The sequence below is a fragment of the Pelophylax lessonae genome, assembly GCF_965119305.1.
Source record: "Pelophylax lessonae genome assembly, chromosome: 5".
In the NCBI taxonomy this organism is placed as follows: Eukaryota; Metazoa; Chordata; class Amphibia; order Anura; family Ranidae; genus Pelophylax; species Pelophylax lessonae.
This window is the reverse complement of record NC_138772.1, coordinates 327,590,313-327,612,687: the sequence shown is the minus strand read 5'-3', so window position 1 is coordinate 327,612,687 and position 22,375 is coordinate 327,590,313. Positions and strand designations below refer to the sequence as shown.

Here is a 22,375-nt window from a genome sequence, read left to right as displayed (position 1 = left end):
CTTTATTTGAAGCGTACCAAAAGGTACACTTCATTCACTGCAATGTCGGGCAGCGCAATGTGCTGTGCTGCTCAGCATTATTGTGTGATTCAGGCCGGTGCGCTACAATAAAATGAAGCATATCTGCATTTTAGCGCAGTGCTAGGCTGCATTGCAGTGTGAATGATACACACAGAAAACAATTGTTTACTGTGTGTCTCTGCGTTAAAATGTTTGTCACTGCATAAAGTGTGAACTGGCCTTTTGTAAATCTCCCCCATTGGGTTCATTCTGCAAGTCTGCCTAAAAGTAATCAAGCTTTTCACTTTTTTTGTTTTACACCCCACTAATGGCTATCTATATATCCCAGCCCGCACAAAAAACAAATGCGTTTTCTAGGGTTAGCCCTTTCTGCTTATTTTCCGCTCTATTGTTTTTTTTTTTTTTTTTTAAAAATACCAACCATGTTATACTTCGCTGCTCTGTGCAGTTAGTTTTCCTCTTCTGTGCACCTGGCCCCTCCCTCCTGTTGGGTGTCCCCACAGAAAGCAGCTTGCTGTTGGGGCACCTGAGCCGAGTCACAGCTCCCTGTGTCAATTCAGACATAGAGCCATGACCCAGTCCCGCCCCCTCTCTCTCCTGATTGGCTGACTTCGATTGACAGCACACACTGCCGTCTCAGCCAATAAGGAGGGGAGTCCAGGGCAGCTGAGACACTCCTGCAACATCGCTGGATAGAGATGGGCTCAGGTGAGTATTAGGGGGGCTGCTGTACACAGAAGGTTTTTTTTATCTTAATGCATTTGAATGCATTAAGATAAAAAAAAACCTTCTGCCTTTACAATCCCTTTAAAGCACTGCATTAGGCCGCACTGCTGTGACATGGGAAGCGAAGAGTAGTACTAAATAAAGATAAACCACGCAGTGTTGTGATGTGAACAGGGCACATTAAAAAAAAAAAAAACACAAGGTCTAGGCGCCCTTGCATTGAGCCTGCATTGATCTGTGCAGCTCAACGTGTGAATGGGCCCTAAGAATGAAACAAGGATTATGACTAAACAAGATAAAATTTTCTTAGCATGCTTTTCATATATCAGTTGTACAGACTATATTGATTTTAATGCGCATACTAACAGACTTGGGCTGAGAAAAAACAGTAAAGCACAACCACTGTGCATCATGACTAACAAGGAAGCATTCTACAAATTAAATGAAAATTATAGCTGAGTATGCGGAATTACCAATTATAAAAACGAAACAAAATGACAAAGCAAGAGCAAACATTTCTAAGAATATTTACATTAGGCTGAAAGCACTCGTCTGTAATTTAGTTTAAAAAATGCCTGGAGAATCCCTGTAAGTGAACTTCTAAATCTCATGTTATCTGAAAACTCTTCTATGGCTATCACTCATCACAGTGTCTGCACACTTCGTAAATGTAAAAAAGCTCTGATGGGTCTCTTACTACTGAACGACTTCATCCCAAAGAGTGAAACGAATGTCTGAACAATAGTGTGCAAAGAGGCATCGCCACTTTATGTGAAAGCCTCTTCTGTCATCCTCCAGTATAAAAATACATATGCAAGAACGTTCATCAAAAACATGCATGCACACATACCTCCCTCTACTCCCAAATCTGAAACCATATCATTAGGGCTTCCTATTTTAAGGCTGCTGGTTATAGATTGGGCAGATTGCCACTCACATTCCAGACGCAGTGTTGCTGTTTTGGTCTGACCCATGCTCAGGGATCTAATAAGACTCCAACTTGAGCCACGCATCCCAAGCACATACACATAAGGCAAGGTGTGGGATCCAAAACCAACGTTCACTGCAAGGGAGTAATGAGTAAGTTCAAAAAGAAAAGACAAAAAGTGCTATTTTTTTAGTTTGTACCTTGAACTGAACTGTCAAAAATTTTAGACTACAACTATTGTTTAGTAAAGCAAACTGGCTGCAAGTAACAGGCAAAAAAAAGCTACAAGACTAGGGGTGTACACACTACGCTCCAGTATCACATTTCATTTGCAGGGATTATAGTTATACAAATAGAATGGCTCTGAGGGTGGAGAAGAACTCAGCAGCCAATCAGAAAAGAGTACTCGGAAAACCAAAATAATATTTCAGGAGTCCCAGTGTCTGCAGCAGCAGTTTCACTGTCAGGGACAAGTCAAGTTAGAGCGGTGCCTAGGGGCTTGAAACTTGAAATCCTTCCATCTGTGGCGACTGCCTGAATTTCATAATTCATTACCAGGAGAGAGAGACTTAAAGGCCAGTAGCCTGACCAGTTCCAAAAGAAATAATGCAAGCAGATGATGACTGTACGATCTACTTATGCTGTTAACTATGGATAGAATACAGAGGACTTGGGGTTTAACATCACCATCAGCACAAGCTGTTCTTATCTGTAACATACTCTAAGTGCCGGTTCACATTTGTGCGATCACAGAGATCGCATGTAATTCGGAGCGCATTGCTCCTAAAATGACATGCGATGTCTGTGCGGTGCCTATTAAGCCATACAGTTTGTATGGCTGAATTTGCACCGCAATCGCACTGAAACACGCAAAGGACCCTTTTTTTGGTCCGCAGCAGAATCGGATCGCATGGTGGTTCACAGTAGTACGATCTGATTCTGTGCAAACTTTCAGATTGCACTGCGATATGCGATCTGATCTAAGGGGCGTCGTTAACTTTGAATTGACACCCCCAGCATATCGCATATGGCAGTGTGAACTGCCTGTTGGGCGGATGCGATGCGGGAACATGCTGTATATTCGCAGCGTTCCCGCATCGCACAAATGTGAACCGGGCCTAAGGCTGGGTTGACAGTGCCACGACGGAAAATTTGGGTGACTCTGCCACACGACTTAATTGCGGCTTGCTTGCGACTTAATGCAAGTCATGATAAAGTCGCCCGAAAGTAGTGCAGGAACCTTTTTCCAAGTCACTGCCATTTGAGTCACACTGATTAGAATGGCTCCATTGGAGTGAATGGGGTGCGACTTTGAACTCTCTAGTCGCAGTGTGAACCAAGCCTAAGTAATAACATTACACACCTCACAGCAGCATAAAGTTAAATAGTAAATATACAGTATCTCAGTTATGAATAAATCATCACATTCATTCACCAGCTAACTATGGCTGTAAACAGGGGCTGACTGGCAAATTTCAGCCCAGGGGGCAAGTACAAACCAGAGGCACATTGTGCAGCAACTCGGTCCCCCTCCCACTCTCCCTCTTCTCTGCCTCCTCTTGGCCCCATTCCAGGCTGAAGCTCTGCTCCAGCTACTCTCTACTCACCGGCCGAAACCTGGTTCCCGACCTGGCCAGCAGGGGGCAGCTGGAACAGCTCTGTCGCGGCTTCCTGGGGGAGGAGAATCTCCAGTGGGGCATGGAGCCAGACTCTGCTCAGACACAATTTACACCATCCTTGTTGGGGGGGGGGGTCTGTGCTCTGTCCTGGTCTTTATGCCGCACTTAGTAGGCCAGCGGTGGGGACTTTTTACTTCACCAGGAATCTTTAAGGCGTGTCTGTAACAGAAGCGGTGCAGCCTTTTTATGGGGCATCAGAGTGACCCAGAGGGCAATTGCCCCCCTGCCCTCTGGCCCAGTCCTCCCCTGGCTGTAAATTAGAATACATTTACACCTCTGCATTTTACCAAGGAGCATTAAAGCAAATCCTGCTAGCTGCATCTTAGGTTCAATTTCCAGCAAAACAAATCTTCCATTGGGATGCATGGCAATGCACGTAAAACACTGGTCAATAATTACACTGTAGGTGTATTACTATGTAGAATGGGAAAACCAGCTAAGGGTTTATATTAAAAGTTGAACAGTCATTAGGAATGATCTTTAACGTGTGCTGGACCTAGTTCGAACCCACGTGGGTGAGGCTGCCGGGAAGCTGTCACTTGTACCGGGCCAAATGATCTATGGCCCAAGCATTCCCCGCCCCGTTGATGCACATATACATGCTCCTTGTAGATGTGCAGATGCAGAAAACTGGTCCATTAAAGTTGACAGTTTCCTGGCTGGCTCGCTTTTGTGGGTTCAAACTTGGTTCCGAACATGCCCAAGCTCATCCCTAGTCATTTTTCATATGCTGATAGAACCATTATATCACATTGTACTACTAAGGCAGAACAGTTTGTATTTTATTATCTTCATTTAATGTTTTAGAAACTAGTGTTGACTCTTTACCCTGTCAGCTACTGTCACTGCTACAACGCAATAACAGAAGGAGATTTAACCAAAATTACCATTGCTTCATCGTGTCTACACCCTTTATGGTAAAATGAGTCCAGAAGCTGTTTAGAAGGGGATGACGCGCGCGACCCGGAACTGGCGTCGGGGCCGGTGCAGGCGCAATGATTCCTGGGAGAGATGACGTTCAGCTCCCAGGAATCATTGCAGAGCCAGGAAGTGACGACGGGCCGCGGCCGAGGAAGGAGGAAGAAGGAAGTAAGGCAAGTATATTTTCTTCGCTACGAGGTAAGTAAAAAAAAAAAAAATATGCGATTATCCATTTCTTTTTCAGGTGACCCGGAGCGAGAAGATGGAGGTAAGTATTAAATTAGGGTGGAACTCCACTTTAATTGCATATTTCCAGCGAATATCAGACATGAAAGAGCATTATGAATTATGAACTTCTGACTGCAGACCCACAGAGAGACAACTTACTTTAAAGAGGCTTCTGGATGTATCTCCATGTGAGTGTCCAGAGACGATTTGCAAGGAAATTCTTTAAAGCATATTGGGCAGGGAAGGAGATCTTCTGCCTTTTTCAATGGTTCAACTTGCTGAACTTCTTCAACCACCTTTAGGAAAAAACAAAACAAAAAGGGGGTATTAGCCAAACTGTCCTATCCCCACATCCCTGTACAGATATATATTTTTAAGTAAAGGCGTGTGTTGCTGGCAGCTTCTGCCCACTCTATCCATCCTCTCTACACCGAAATAAACTGCACTGCAACTCTTGAAAAATGTTTTGCTCTGACAGGGGTGAGCCTGGATTTGCAAAGCGAACCACTTTGTTTATAGGTAGCTTAAAGCTGGCCATTCATGGGTCAGTTTTTGTAAGTTGAATGTGGATGGGAGAATCCTTCCAATTGTGTCATTGTATTCTGTTGGTGGGGAGCCTCTCCTGCTGTCAGAATGCAGCCTTTTGCCTGCGGCGCTGATCGAGTGAAAATATACCAACAGGGCAGACAAACCAAAGCCAATCTGTAAAAGTTGACCTATGGAACCACAGTGGCCACAAGCGGATTGAAATTCGGCCGGTTCAGCAACCATGTATGGCCAGCTTAAGGCTAACCATGAACGCGCGGTCTGAACAAGTGAAATCTAAAAAGGTTTCTCCATCAATGCTAAACAGTGTGGATAGAGAAATGTCCCCTGCTGGTTAATGTATTTTGACTCCCAGCATCTGCATCTGTCAGAATACCCAAACAAGTGAGTGCATCCAAATAGATGCATTCACTGTTTCTCCAACAATATTCCACCTGGCTCCTATATTTTCAAGCCGGGTGGTGCCAACTTGGCCACCCAAGGCTTGAATTTCAGCTAGTAAAATATAAGTAAAGATATGGCAAGGCAATTGTGTTTGGCAACAATTTTTGAAATTCAGAGAAGCCCTAAGGGGTAAAAAATGTTACCTTACAATTGTATTACTTTCAATAGAACACAAACAATCAAACTTGGCTGTGGGTTTAGCGCCACACAACCAAATCATTGCTAATGCATTCATAAACGTTTCCAAACATTTTGAAAATCTTTTATGCATTCCTCTCTGATTAATAGGGAACCTGGCAGAGCATTTACCACCTTGCATGGTCACTATACACACTTCGATTTATGATCAATTTCCTTTCGGTCTGTTCTATCCAGACAGAAATAATCAATCTATCGTTGACAACCCAATTGATTGCTATGCAACACACAGAGAAATTATCTTTAACCGATATTTGAAAGATACGATCTTAAGTTATTGATCCTATCGGTATTGTTTCCACTAGGGATCGACCGATTATCGGAGGGGCCGATATTCACTTTTTTGAAGTACAGTAAAACCTTGGATTGCGAGCATAATTCGTTCCGGAAACATGCTTGTAATCCAAAGCACTCTTATATCAAAGCAAATTTCCCCATAAGAAATAATGGAAACTCAGATGATTCGTTCCGCAACCATTTATTCATAAGTCCTTCAGTTTATAGTCCATATAAAAAGATTATAGCATTGCGATAGGTTGTGTAACCATAAAATGTCAATCCACAAATAGCCGCTTCCACAAGGGGATTAGAAGCAAAATCAGCAGGAGCTACAGAGTATCAAAAAGAAGAGAGGTGCCTCTAAGTGTAGCAATATGGTTCCATTTAATGAAGGTACAACATTTAGCAACTCACATGGTCAATGAATAAAACAGGCACATCTAAGTATGCAGGCATCCGGGGTAAAGCTGTCCACATAGACCATCTTCTGCACCGCCGGCTGCCAGTCTGTAATCCTGACCGGGAAGACCACCCTGCAGTAAAGCGATCTGAAAGCGAAGGGCAGCATGGAAGGGATGACGTAGATGGCGGTGCGGAGGATGGTCTATGTGGACAGCTTTACCCCGGATGCCTGCATACTTAGATGTGCCTATTCCAATCATCAACCATGTGAGTTGCTAAATGTTGTACCTTCATTAAATTTAACCATATTGCTACACTTAGAGGTGCCTCTCTTCTCTTTTATACTCAGCTGTGACTTGTATATCAAGACATTGCTTGTATATCAAGTCAAAATTTATTTGAAAATTTTGCTTGTCTTGCAAAGCGCTCTTAAACCAAGTTACTCTCAAACCAAGGTTTTACTGTATCTGTATCAGCCAAAAACTTGCCGATATGACTGATATTTCTTTAAGTGGTTGTACCGGAGTAATACCTGCAGCTAGAGGCATCACTCCGGTACCGCTGTTTAGAGCCGACGGCTTTCTTATAATGACAACTGATGCGGCTGAGCAGCCACTCGATTGTCATAAGGAGTGGGACGTTCCCCCAACCCCTCCCCCGGCCCCTTCCACGGCTCGCCTGGGTCTCCCGTTCCACTGTGATACCCGAGCAACCAGCCAATACGTCCGCCGACTGGCTGAAGACCTGAACAAAGCCGCATTCGGCTCAGATTGGATCTCCAATGTAAAAACCTGGACATGACATCACTTCCGGGTATTGGAGTCTTAAAGGCACCAGATTTAAAAAAAAAAAGACAGCATTCAAAACAGCCAAACTTAGCGTTTTGAATGCTTTCAAGTGCAGAGAAGGGGTTTGAGGTCTTTTAGACCCCAGCTCCCTCAATAAAGAGCACCTGCCACTGCCTATTACTGTCACAAGGGATGTTTACATTTTTTTTTTTTTTTTTAAAAAGGACAGTGTAAAAATAAAAACTTTAAATGTGCAGAATATCAGAGCCTAATGTCGGCTATCGGCCTGAAGGGCGGCTGGAAAATCGGTATGGGCCCTAAGAAAACCATATTGGTCGATCCCTAGTTTCCACCATGCAAACTTATAATCTGATCAATCAAAAAATATCACATTTTTGACCTAAGCATCTCAGTACTGCCAATCGATGCAAAAGGAAATAGAAGGTATGGCCATTAAGTTTGCTTTTTCGATCAAATCACACATGGATTATATAGTAAAATGAGGGCGTATGGTCACCATAAGACTACATGTGACCTTTGAGCTCCTGGACCCAACTCACCCCTGTGGTAACTGCAAAACTGATTGAAATTTGTAGAACAGAATATGGAATGGATCTGTACATTTTGGTGCCAAGAATAAGCAATCCAAATGTCAAAATATTTACAGGTACTGGCATCTAGAGATCCAATTATCTATTACAAGTACTCGATTTAGAAACTACAAGTCACCTTTTTTGCTGGAGGTGTCTCATCCTTCTGAATTTCCTCCTCAGGATTTGGTTTTCTTTTGGATGTCATTCGCCTCCTTTTTTGAGGGGATGGTGGGCTTGTAGTTACTGCAGCATTTGGGTCCTTTTCATGAATCTTCATGTGTCTAAAAGGGCATCACAAGAATATTTAATTGACCTAAATAAGTAAAAAACATCTTTCTGGGTGCATTATATTTCATACAGCACAACTATACAACTTATGCCATTTTCCTAAAACAATGCTCACACTACTAAATGAACTATTTGGGGCCCTCCAAGGATGATTCACTCATAAGGGAATGTCATAGTAATTTGCTTAATATAGCCATGCTGCATTAATAATGGAAAATCAAGACCTATACATCGTCACTGCATGATTACTTAAATCTGTACACAAGTCTTCAAGATGCGGGTAACTCTTATTAAGAGAATAAAATGGTTAAAACAAGACATTCGTTTCAGCCCCCAAACAGAAAAGCTGGCCATGTTTCCAGAGATTTGAGTAAGAAAGGGAAGTGAGCAGGCAGTGTGCCTTGTGAACAGAAAGCAGACATTTCCAGTCAGATATCTCCCCAGCAAGTCTCCTTATTTGGCATTGCTCTGGTTTTAGCTCTGCACTCGCCAAATCCCAGCCACTCCATACACATAATACCGTTATGGAGAGGAGGGCAACTAGGCCAAACTGCTCAGGGGAAAAAACGGTAGATGGGATTGTAGTGACTATAGATGATCCATGCCATTCCACACCAAATAAAAAGATCTGGTTTGAAGTTTCAAAACCCAAGTCTGCCATTGGTCTGGTTAGCAAAGTATTACACTTTTTATTAAAACATGAAGGCCCCGTTCACACCTTTGCTTCAAAATGCACTAAAATGCAGTTGTCATCAAAGTCAGTTATAGATAAGAGTCTGTTCACACCTGTACACTGTACTGCAGTTCATTTCTGAAAATAGCTCAGGTTCGCGGTTTGTTTTCAGGTACATGGAACTTAGCATTTTGTGACCCATGTAACTAATTCTGTATGTGCAACAGCAAATAGGAAGAGTTTTAATGGCCACATGCCACACAGACGCGTCCATGGGTGGGCGAGGTTTCTGTGCTCAGAGTGGCTGTAAAAACCCTTAGTTAAAGGGATGCTTGGGCTGTGCGGAAAGAGGTTAATGATAACACAGGTATGATGCAATTTGTATGCATTTTCTTTTCATTAAAAACAATAGGCTGCAATTAAACAAATAAAGAAGAATGTCTGAATACCTAAAAACATGTTTTTTTTTTAGATATCTCATATGCACTTTATAACCTGCATAGTAAAAGCCCAATGGTCTTTTAAATGCCAACGTTTAACTGGGCCCTTAGGGTGAACTAACAAGCCTTCTAATTGGCTACCAGATGCCAGAATTTTCCCCATCATAAGGTAAAAGGGGGATTTCTAAAATAGCCACTGGTACTTTAATTTGCACTTTAATTTGCAAACTGTAAACATGTACTGACCCAAACTAATGGACATTTAACTGTAACAGTATAGAAATATGTTATCTTTATTATTTTTCTATTTGGAAAAAGAAATCTAGTAATGTGTATGGCATTAGAAGTACAGGGTAAGTCACTGATGAAATGATTTTAAGAATCTCAGCTTGGATGAAAAGCAGCGAGTACAGTCATGCTCCCCCCTTGAGCAACGGTGGGATTGCAAAACCCTGTAATGAGTGATCAGCCTCAGACTGGCCCGAGTGTCAGGCATCTAAGGGATTTCAGGCAGGCAGCAGAAACGGTACACTGCAGTTTGTGAGTCAAGGCAGTCAAAAAAAGATGAATCAGCCTCCCACTCACTGCATCCAAGCATAAAAATGAATAACAAAAGTGTACAAACCCCTGCACAATGGAACCATACCCTTCTTCACCAGTTCAGCAGTGTGATCTCTAGTATTCCCGTGGTTCAGTGTATGTTACCACTGCAGATAAACCACAGAACACTAGTAAAATGAAGTCATGGGCGGTGGATGACACATTTATTAAAAATTCATGTGCTCGGGTTACCTACCAATCAAGGGCTTGTTTTTGAAAACTGGCGAAAAGTACAGAGTACTTCCTAGTGTACCACAGCAGATCTTCTAAAAAAGAATATGGGTAGAGAATTGTTTTCTATGTGCCTTGTACCATACATGTACGCTGGTGTGCAAAAAAAAGTAGCTCAATGGCCATGGTGTGAGCAAGGCCTTAAGGGAAAATGGAACAATAATTCTGTTTGGTTAGCATGGACAGCTCATTCAGTTTTAATTAATCAGTCCCCTCAAAGACCACCTTTTCTTAGGCAAGTATGGGGAATGCCCAGCTGCCTGGATATAATGCTGACCCTCTTGGCTTCAGTACATTCTGCACTGCTGACCCTGAGCAAGTGAAAAACTATTTTTTTTCCTTGCACCTGATTGCATGTTCTTTGCAGAGTGAATTTAGGCCTCATCCACTAAGCTAAGGGAAAAGTTCCTTGCAAAGTGAACAGCCTATTTGCCTTTAGTGAATCAACCTCAACGTATTGAAGCTAGTATGTCAACATCACAGCAAAGCAATTTGTATTGCATAGTAAGAAGACAGCCATGAGTGTTTCTAATCTATATCTCTATTTGGAAAGGTCTTTAGGGGTTGTTCACATGTGCAGCCAGGAGGTAATAAATCCAGAAGGTTGAGCCATAGTTTTACTGGCCCCCGAGCAACCACCTGAACACAGACATGTAACCACTCAGGGTTGTACACATGCCACGGCTGCAATGCTGTGCTTCCTGATCAAAATTACACAGCATGTTGCATTCGGCAGGCATTACTGCTGCCGAACACAACTATGCCAACGCAAATCTATGGGACTGTGTCTCAACCTCCCTGCAATTCACACAATTGTGGCATGGTGGTGCGACATTTACAGGCACAGTGATGTAGTGGTTAGCACTTTCACCTAGCAGCAAGAGGGTCACTGGTTCGAATCCCAACCACGACACTACCTGCCTGGAGTTTGCATGTTCTCCCTGTGCCTACGTGGGTTTCCTCCGGGAACTCCGGTTTCCTCCCACACTCCAAAGACATGCTGGTAGGTTAATTGGATCCTGTGTAGGGACCTTAGATTGTAAGCTCCTTGAGGGCAGGGACTGATGTGAATGTACAATGTATATGTAAAGCACTGCATAAATTGACAGCGCTATACAAGTACCTGAAATAAAATAAAAAAATAATAAAAATCAGGTAGTGAGTAGGCGACATAGTGCCTTCTCACTGTTTGTCTAGAAACTCTGAAAAGTGATCCACAATGAATTGCTTTTCAGAGCAAACACATCCTTTAAAACACCCTTTGTAATATACTATTATAAACGGTTACACTGCTGGTTTAATTATGTCAGTAGCAAGAAAAAACTCATGAGTAAACAAAAGCACCTAGTAATCAAAAACCCAAACAGAGCATGCTAAGATACTAAGCCAATAGCTCTGCTGGAAAGAAACAAGGAAAATACAGATCTGCACAGTGAAAGATTGCAGAAGAGCTTGCCAATGAAGCTATTAAAAATGGTGCTTGTCTCCACATGTACTGTAGAAGAGGATGGATGAGACCTGCTGTGATACCCAAGCACACACAACGATGCTCCTCTAAAGACATCAATACAAAAAAAAAATCTCTCTAGTTGAAGAGACGCAGAGAGGGAGTGAAATAGGATACTGCTCTGTTTGCGAGTTCCAGCCTGCTCAGTAAAACAGGTCAGACAAGTTTTCGCTCATTTTTTTTTTTTTCCTGTGTGTTGTGTGAGCTGAGGTGAAGTCCCAGGCAGTACCTTACAATTGTTAAGAGATGCATGACAACCTGGATGATGAGAACATTACTGCTGATCCCAGCTAAGCCGACGGTTCACTTTCTTTTTTGTTAACACCTCTGATGCTGGCTGTTGGAACATGTATTTGTACAGGTATCAGAACTTTCTGTACTACTCCAGAACACGAAACCTGGAAACAGTTGTGCTGAAAAATAAATTGTGCTACCTCAATGAGAGCTCTAGCTTGGAAAGAACTGGCCCAGAAATGTTCACTTTCTATTTTGTTAACACCTCTGATGCTGGCTGTTGGAACATGTATTTGTACAGGTATCAGAACTTTCTGTATTACTCCAGAACACCAAACCTGGAAACAGTTATGCTGGAAAATAAATTGTGCTACCTCACTGAGAGCTCTAGCTTGGAAAAAATGGCCCAGAAATGTTCTGAGCTTGGATCTAACCCTTTGACCCGTGAAGCAGATTTGACCATACATGCATGCAGAGACATCCGACACAGATCTGTACACATATACAGCACAGACCTTAACAACTTAAAAGATTATTTATAACAGTAATCCCGCTATGTAAGGTATTTTCTGGAACCTCCAAGAGAAATGAAAGAGGTTTAAACAGAAATGAGAAAATTATTAAATGATTAGCAGACTATTAAAAGCAACATGGCCAATTAAAGTCCCACTGATCCCCCTCCTTGGGACTATGTCCCATAATTCCAAGCATCACCATGGCCACTGTGCATGCCTGCCCAGGCAGCATAAAAGCATCAGCTTGGAGTCTCTCTCCTGGGACTGTGCCCAAAAGGCTGGCTCCATAGGACACTGCAAGGCAACAGAGCCACCTAACACCTACGACCTGGGGAAGCAACCTTTGAATCGGCTCAACTAATCAGAAAGGCAAGCTTTTATGGAAGGAGCAGCACATAAGCAACGTATTGATATTGGCTACTGCAACTAATATTAAAATGTTAGCATTTGTTAACTTTTGAAATTCTTCTGCCCTTCACATCATCAATACCTTAGATTTGGTCATGTGATCGCTGCAAAAAAGGGGAAAAGTGTCTAGGCATAGCCACTAATTGGCCAGCTGTGCCTGAACATTAACCTCCCAAGTCTACTCAACAAAGACAACATGACCGAAAAGGATTGTCACAGTAGGGTTGCGGAATTCCAGAAGAAATGTATTTCAGAGATCTCTGTAGCATTTTTCAGATTATTGTGTGGTTGGGTAATGTCCAGACAGACCTGTCCAATCAACAGCTGCCTGATCACTGCTGCTCTGCGAAGATCACATTATTAGTTTCAAGCACTGGTCATGTGACTGGTGATGGAGGGCAGAAACATTTTAAGGTCTCAGTTTGGATGTGTCCCAACACCTTTTTGCAGTTATACTATTTGAGGTGTGTCTTAAATGATAAAGAATATTATCTGTACGGTATAATTGGGTACCAACATCCCATACTAATAGAAAATAATGCTCAGACTTCCCCAAGCAGCCACCAAGGTGGCAAAAAGGGTTGGAGGGCTAAAGTAGGAGCAGTTGCTGAGGGGTTATTATTTAAACACATTCTTATGCAGACAGTGCAGGTCTGCTTGAAGCAACAGAAAAACCAATCCAAACTATATTTTTTATGTATAAACCATAATAAGGAAAAATCTGCAGAGCATTAATGGCACTTCTGACTTTATGATACCTATTTTCGAAGTTGTGCGCGTTTTAATGTATGTAAATATGAAGAGTGGAGGTGAATGTCAGACTATTTTCTTTATAAGCCATTAAAAATAATTCCGTACATTCCGAAATAGTCCCTATGGACACATAGGCATTATCAAATCTTAAAAAGAGCCAAAACTATTCAGTAGGCAATATTGCAGTACTAAGCAGACTGAATTCACCTGGAATTACCTTAGGAGGAGTTAGTGGTGAGCTGAGAAAGCCAGTATTGAGAATTTAAAGGAACAGGTCTCCTACAGCAACTGTACTTGTTCTAGTAAGTAATATTTGTCCTTGCAAGTTAAGATGTCACAAATTCCTCCCATTTCACGGCAATAAATAGCACAATGCAAATGATAAAGAATAAAGAAGTAGCACTTTGCGTGACATCTAGTATTTCAAGCTAAGTATGTGATGTGATGGTGGAGTCCGCTCTTTAACGTTAGATTTCCTGTTCTGCCATGTACATACTGCGCAGCATAAGAAGTCAGAACGAAGAAATCTAAACCATTCCGTTCACTGCTGAATGTACTGGCAGAATGGCAGCAATAATGGTAACTATATTTTTTATTTAGATTTAATCAAGATTTTTGATCTGATCTGGGATTTTTTATGACATCAAGTATTTAAAAATATTTTTTTAGCTTTTTTTTTTCAAATAAAAAAAATATATATATTTAACAGGCATTATTATAATCCCCATCTAATTATTATTCAGTTAACTCCAAGGCTCAAATAGTTAGAGAAAAAATATTCATTATGCTACAAACTTGTGTGTGGGGACCTACCTTAAAGTGACACTAAGACCTGGTTCACATTAGCGCGACTTGTCAGCCTGACAAGCTGCACTCCCTCGCGGTCCATTGACCGCTACAGGACCCGTTCTAATAGGAGCGACACAAGTCGCTCCGACTTAGAAAAAGGGTCCTGTACTATTTCGGGGCGACCTCGGAGCGACTTGCATAGACTTCTATTATGTGAAGTCCCTGCAAGTCGCTCCGAAGTCGTGGTGCAATGTAATGCACAAGTCGCCCCCGAAGTAGTAAGGAGTTGTGTCGCCTCAGTGTGAACCGGCTCTTAAGCTTTGGATTTTTTGTTTTAAAAATAACAAACATGTTATACTTGCCTGCTCTGTGCAATGGTTTTACACAGAGCAGCCCTGATCCTCCTCTCCTTGGGTCCCCTGCTGGCGGTCCTGGCATACTCCCCCCTGCCGAGCTGCCTGTGTGTCTCTAAAAGACTAAAAGGCTCAGTACCGCCCCCTGCTCCCTCCTCACTGGCGTGACTGATATTGGCTTCCGCTGCTCTGTCTCAGACAATGAAGAGAGAGCAACCCGAGGCTCCCATGTGGATCAGGTTTGAGCTCAGGTATTAGGAGGGCTATAGAGGGAGCAGCACACTGAATGTTTTTTTACTTTCATACATACAGGTAAAAAACCTTTAGGTTTACAAACACTTTAAGCTGGCTAAATGGGTTACAACAATATGCTTGAAAAATCCTATTTAGATTGACCAGCAATTATGTAGTGTGATGGCCTAATTTGACAATCTATTCAATTTATACCAGTGGTCTTCAAACTATGGCCCTCCAGTTGTTTAGGAACTACAATTCCCATCATGGCTAGTCATGGCTGTGAATGTCAGAGTTTTCCAATGCCTCATGGGATGTGTAGTTCCGCAACAGCTGGAGGGCCATAGTTTGAGGATCCCTGATTTATACATTCAATCCACCCTTGCACTACACGAGTCTAAAGGAGTTTGTAAAGACTGGAATTTGTTGCAAGCTGGATAGGTTTTGCCATCAGATGTGGCTAGTTCAGTCTAGGTTTTTTGCCCTTCCCTTATGTTTCAAAGCTGCTAGACAAAAAGAATTGTGTTCATTTTGGCACTTATATAAGACACATTGGCACTCCCAGGTAATCCTTGCTCATTTCTTTGCAGCTTTACAACCAAAATCCAGTAGTCAAATCATGTTTGGCAGTTAAGCCCGAGTACTGGACTACATCTGAAACCAGCCATAAAACTTCCCAGGATGTAGCTAAAAAGTTACACAGCTCAAGCCTGTACAGTTATTCTATCACACGTCCTTCATCACGTCTGCCACTCACCTGTGCATGTTCCCATTAGTAGTGAAGGACTGCCCACACATGGAGCATCTGTAAGGCCTCTCTCCAGAGTGGACAAGCATGTGGCGGTCAAGAGAACTTGCAGAGCTTAGCGACTTCCCACATATACTACAGCTGTGGTCTGTGCCTCCAGTGTCAGTGTTGTGCTGGAAGAAAAAAAATAAATCCGTCTATTTTAGGTTACAGCTTTGTTTTATAGTAAAAGATATAAGCCCAAAAGAAATGCACATCCAGATATTTCTCCCTCAGTATCTAATTCAATATGGGTATTTTTCTGCATACAAACGGAGCTGTGTGATTGTGATGTATTTTTATACTGTCTGGTCAAAGATTGAGACTCAGAAATGTACAAGGCTGTGTAAAACAACCTGCATACGCCACACAAAAAACAGTCTACTACACACACAGCAGATTTAACATGAATGTATCATTCCTGGCCAAACAATTTAAGGAAGTTGATGCCTGGACAAAAAGACACCAGATAGCTGGTGAGAAAGGTGGACCAAAGCATTTTTGGGGGTGGGTGGTGGTGGGGGACTGTGATCTTTATGAAAAAGGAATAGTTAACTTCAACTATTTCACTTACGTATTACTTAGCATGCAACTGCAAAAGGTTTCATTTTCTTTTACAATGTTTCTACACACACACATTTTCTTTTCATTAGCTAAATGCTCTGTATACATGGTATGGTTTCATGCTGAAGTCGTTGCACAGTACCTGACGAATGTGCATAGTAAGTTGGTGCTGAGAATTGCAATTTTTTTCACACAGTGGGCATATGTAGGAAGACTTCTCCTCCTTAGATTCCTGATAAAAAAAAATGACAATAATTAGAAAACACGTTGAAAGCATAAACATACAAAAAGCAATGCTGATCAGTAGATTGCAAACCTGCTGAACAAGAACAGATTTCAAACAGAATTTCAGCTAATAACATTATAGGTTCTAATTTATGTTGTGGTGAAAATTGTTTGATAACCAAAAAAGATCTTTTAGTTTATCATCGTTAAGAAGGGCCACAGACAGGCTGATGTCTCACCAGGACATCAGCCAAATTGTAATCCTCTAATATCTACTGGCTCTTGCAGTGCAGGCATTTCATCCACATTTTAAGTGCCGGTTCACACATATGCAATGCGGGAACCCTGCGAATCCACTGCGGGTTTCTGCATCGCATTCAAATCACAGGCCCTATGCAAATCGCTGGGGATGCCAATACAAAGTTAACGACACCCCCAGATCAGTTCGGATATCGCAGTGCAAACTGTTAGTTCGGACACAAATCAGATCGCATAGGTGTGAACCACCATGCGATCCGATTCTGCTGGGGACCCAAAAAGGGTCCTGTGCGTGTTGTGTCCGAATGCAATGCGAATTCAGCCATACAATCTGTATGGCTGAATTCGCATCGCACAGACATTGCATGTGATTTTCAGAGCAGTGCGCTCCGAATCACATGCGATGTCTGTCATCGCAGTAATGTGAACCGGGACTAAAGCCTAATGCGTCATGCCAAAATGTATCTAGCATGTAGCGTTCAGCTGACTTTAGCATTCAGGCTGCCCAAACACCTTAGTTCATGTCAATGTATACAGGCCGCATATATGCCACAAATGCATCACAAACATGCAGATGTGGTTAGAAAGCGTTAGGCCCCTTTCACATGGGGTGGACACCATCAAGTGGATTCGCCTGCTCAGCGAGGGATCTGTCTGCTGATCAGGCTGAGCAGGCGGATGACAGCCTGCTGGGGCGGTCGGATGAAAAACTGATTTTTCCATCCGACTGCCATCCGACCTGCTAGATAGATAGGGAACACCATCAGTTTTTTGGCGGCCCAGATCGAATGCAGGTGGGTGTAAAAGGACACACGTCTGTTTACATAGAGAAAAATGGGTGACCCAATTGGGTCTGCCTGAAAAACAGACCAGCGGACCCGATCGGCCTGCTGGTGTAAAGGGGCCTTATTGGTCAAGATGATAGTACAATAATCCATACATCAGAAAACCAACACAGAGGAGGCAAGCATTATTCAAACACTTCAAAAACGTGTGCAAGACACATAAATGCATGCATCTTAGCACAATAGGCATGTTAATGGGGGCCCATGATATCTAAAATTTAAAAGTGTGTCTAAACTGCTTTATAGGACATCTGTACATAAAAATAAAAAAAAGTGCTAATCTGTGTTTGGTTTCATTTTATTGTGTATGTATTATTTGTACATTTCCATACTATTTTCTTGATACATGCTGTATCTTTGTATTCTCACTAAACGTAAAAAACTGAATTTTTGTAAAATCTTACCGTAAAATTCCTTTCTCTGAGTCCTCCGACAGTCGCCGCCTCCTCCAAGTCATCACTATTGGGTATTGAGCGGAAGTCAATACCCAATAGTGATGACTTAAGCCCTGTACACACGCATCGATTATTGGCCGGGAATTTTCGGCCAACGTCCAATCGGCCGATTTTCGGCTTGTTAGTATGATGCTTCCGACAACAGACTCCGACTTTTCGGCCGAAAAAAATCTGGTGTGCAGGCTATAAAATTTTTGTTGGCCGTCAACACAACGGCCGATTTTCCGTCAGTCAGTACAGATTTCGGCAGACAAAAATCGGATGAGAAAGACTGGGCATGCTCAGAGAAGAAAAAGCACACGGAAAGTAAACCAGCACATGACATCACTTCTGAAGTAGATTTTGTTGGCCGAGAAAATTCGTGTGCAGTCTAGGCACATTCCAACCAACAAAACACCACTCTGGACAAAAGTCAGACGATCGGTCGGCCGATAATCGTTGCGTGTGTACGAGGCATTAGAGGAGGCGGCGACTGTCGGAGGACGTAAGAGAAAAACCTTTTGTAAAAAAATGTGAAGGATGTCATTGCCATTCCTTTTGAAAATGCTATTTGCCTGGTTGTCTCCCAAAGTGTTGAAGACATTTAGTCAGCTTGGCAGCCAGGCAAACAGCACTTTCAATTGCAGGGGTCAGCAATGCCATCCTCCCTATTTGCATCAGTACAGGTTTCCTTCAAGAACCTTTACATGCAGGGATCAAGCAGGTAACTGATAGAACAGAAATCGATTTTTAGCTACCAAAACGTGGCCTGTTTAATTGGCCAGAGAGTCAGTAGGATGTTTCACACAAGGTCATATATTAAACTTGCACATCGACTTTTCCCAGCCATCCCCCAGCCTGCTGTGAAACACTGCCTCCCAGTGGAAGCATTCCCGTGAAACAGCAATTCATGTTTTTTATCGTTTACGTAAAACCACCAATTCTACTCAAATATTGCTCTGGCATTTAAATTCCTATGTAATATGAGTCACAACAGACAAAAGTTTACAAAACTTTTGGGAACAAAATCATTTTACTTTCGGAAGGAATTTATGGATAAAATGTGAATATCTTCAGCAGGATAAATAATCGTTTTACTTTTCTGCACATATTTCCTGGCCAGATTTTTGTATGTATTGCAATGGATTTTCCTTTACATCAGCATATTAGCTAAAGACAGAGCAATTACTGGCTCACCTTGAAGTGAAGAACTGCACATAATCTAGGCCATTGCAGCAGATGGCTGTTTACACAGGAGTTTATCATTAACAGAGGACCAAACTTTCTCTAATACCAGCACAGGAAAAATAGGATGGGAGATGCTAGTGTTACTACAGACGTTTCTACTACAAGAAAATGGCAGAGAAGCAGGAAGGAAAATGTGCTTTTATGCCCGTACAGACATACAACGGATTAACAGGGTTTAGGGGGAAAAAAAAAAAAAAACAGGCCGCCACACTGAGTGCGCGAAGATCTTTTTTTTTTTTTCCAAGATTTTTTTATTTTTTTTTTCAAGGAACAAGATTTAGGTTACACTGTTTCTAATGTGTACTTTGCTCAATAAAGCTTTTCGGAAAAAAAAAAAAAGATTTAGGTTCCACTGAAGTCTCTGACAGATACCCATGAATGACCCATTCTTCTATTATTAATGCAACTGATAATTGTGTTCTGTTTCGGATCATCAGCTGACTTGCAAAATGTGCCCATATACATCAAGGATTAGGACGACTGATACTCTTCCAGTGCACAGAGCTAAACAGATTCCTATTGCTGATCAGATTTACTGCTATATTATATCATAACACCGATACTATCTAGTCATATCTCTACATTAAAACCATTCAACTAAAGACCTGCTTATACTTGCAATACCTCTCTAAGCAAAAAAGGAAGATATACACTCACTGGCCATTTTATTAGGTACACCTGTTCAATTGCTTGGCAACACAAATTGCTAATCAGTCAATTACAAGGCAGCAACATTTAGGCATCCAGACGTGGTGAAGGCAACTTGCTGAAGTTCAAACCGAGCATCAGAATGGGGAAGAAAAGGGATTTAAGGGACTTTGAAAATGGCATGGTTGTTGGTGCCAAATGGGCTTGGCCTAAATATTTCAAATGGTGCGAAAAAGAGAAAATATCCAGTAAAGCCCCGTACACACGTACCGATCGTCGGCGTGCCCAGTCTTGCAAATCTGCGGTCTGTCGGCCGAATTCTGTATTGACTGGCGAACAATCGGTAGCTCTGGTGTCGGCATACAAAAATTTTAATGGTTGCATGACAGATTCTTGTCGGCAGAATGTGCGCTGACGGCTGTCGGAGGCATCATACTAACAAGCGTACAGTCGTCAGATCGTTCGTCGGCCGACGCTTGTCGGCCGACGATTGGTACGTGTGTACGGGCCTTTAGTGGCAGTTGTGAGAATGAAAATGCCTTGTTGATGTCAGAGGTTAGAAGAGAATGGGCAGACTGGTTCGAGATGATAGAAAGGCAACAGTAACTCAAATAACCACTTGTTACAACCAAGATATGCAGAATACCATCTCTGAATGAACAACACATCGAACCTTGAAGCAGATGGGCTACAGTAGCAGAAGACCACACCGGGTGCCAGTCTTGTCAGCTAGGAACAGGAAACCGAGGCTACAATTCCCACAGGCTCACCAAAATTGATCAATAGAAGACTGGAAAAATGTTGCCTGGTCTGATGTGTCTCAATTTCAGCTGCACCATTCAGAGGGTGGGGTCAGAATTTGGTGTAAAGAACATAAAAGCATGGATCCATCCTGCCTTGTATCAATGGTTCAGGCTGGTGGTGGTGGTGTAATGGTGTGGGGGATATTTTCTTGGCACAATTTGGGCCCCTTAGTACCAACTGAGCATCGTTTAAATGCCACGGTCTACCTGAGTATTGTTGCCGACCATGTCCATTTCTTTGAGACTACAGTGTACCCATCTTCTGAAGGCTCCTTCCAGCAGGATAATGCACCATGTCACAAAGCTCAAATCATCTCACCATTGGTTTCTTGAACATGACAATGAGTTCACTGTACGCCAATGGCCTCCACAGTCACCAGATCTCAATCCAATAGAGCACCTTTAGAATGTGGTGGAAATGGAGATTCGCATCATGGATGTGCAGCTGACAAATCTGCTGCAACTGAGTGATGCCATCATGTCAATATGGACCAAAATCTCAGTGGAATGTTTCCAACACATTGTTGAATCTATGGCACAAAGAATTAGGGCAGTTCTGTAGGCAAAAGGGGGTCCACCCCGGTACGAGCAAGGTGTACCGAATAAAGTGGCCAGTGAGTATATATTGTCCCGTTGGTGCTCAGGAATAGGGTGTCGGCATTAAATATCACCATCCAATAGTGTGTATGTAGTATGTTTAGAAAAACCGCCACTCTCCCAGTGCGGTCCAGGTTTTTAACATAGGTGAGATGGCCTCAGCCTTACACCAGTCCACAAGCCACACCCTCTGACATGCTTCATCCCACCCACCGGGGCACAGAGGTTGGTGGGGCAAAACATGTCAGAGGGCGTGGCTTGTGGAGCGGTGTAAGGCTGAGGCCATCTCATACAAGTTAGCAACATAGACTGGACTGGGAGGAAAAGCTTTAAACCAAAGAAATTAATTGTAGGCTCATTCATACAGCTGTCAAAAACACTGCCTGCAGAGTATAAGTTTGTACACATCTGTATGCAGCTGTATAGAAGGCTACAGGCCCATTCATTCAACTGCGCCTGGCAGCGCAATGTTGTGTTGCATTCAACGTGAAAAAAATAAAAATAAATAAAAACACAGCTACGTCCGGGGGCCATATCTGAACTGTATTTTACCCAGCAACCATGGAAACATTTGTGCTAATGTTTACATCCATACATGGACCCAATTGGCTAATATGTACACATCAGCAGCCGGGCTGCCAATAATGTGATTAACCATTCCTAAAGCACAAACATAACATGTGTAGAGCGTATGGACAACTTTTTACACAGGATCTTGCTGGTAGCAATTCAATACAGCCGTGTGAATGAGACCTTATAGGTACAACACGTTTTCATGACTATAGAGACAACATCATCATCTTGTAGTCTGATGTTGCAGACCATTTAACCATTTGTACATTTGACAAGATTTGATCAATGGGCTTGGCAAACATTCCCTACCTGATTTCTTCTGCCAATTCGGTTTGGAGGTGGGCATTTCCCCAGTGATTTAGTGTTCTGAAGATTCCCCCCATTTTCCACAACGTGTGCTGTGCTCATCACTGCTGACATCATGGCGTTAACAGATGACAGGTCGTTCCCCTCTGATCCATTGAGAAGGCCGCTTGGTTTCACGGGATCTTTTACAGAGGCTATAAAACAGAGTAGCACATTAATTTCATCCTGTTGTTACAATGCTTAAAAAAAAAAAAAATCAAAACATCTTATTTACTGTCCCACATTTTCAATACCAATTACCTGCATTAC

At 42.4% G+C, this 22,375-nt stretch overlaps 1 protein-coding gene across 3 annotated transcripts in view; it reads right to left on the bottom strand.

Moving 5' to 3' along the window:
* Window positions 1-22,375, bottom strand: part of RREB1 (ras responsive element binding protein 1) — a 146,941-nt gene that overhangs the window by 25,733 nt on the left and 98,833 nt on the right. For all 3 annotated transcript variants that reach the window (XM_082258656.1, XM_082258654.1, XM_082258655.1), the window contains 5 exons: window positions 22,070-22,260; window positions 16,272-16,361; window positions 15,536-15,699; window positions 7,890-8,034; window positions 4,663-4,799 (listed from right to left, as the gene is read on the bottom strand). In XM_082258656.1, coding sequence (XP_082114782.1) covers window positions 4,663-4,799; window positions 7,890-8,034; window positions 15,536-15,699; window positions 16,272-16,361; window positions 22,070-22,260 — 727 coding nt within the window. The remainder of the gene's footprint in view (window positions 1-4,662; window positions 4,800-7,889; window positions 8,035-15,535; window positions 15,700-16,271; window positions 16,362-22,069; window positions 22,261-22,375) is intronic.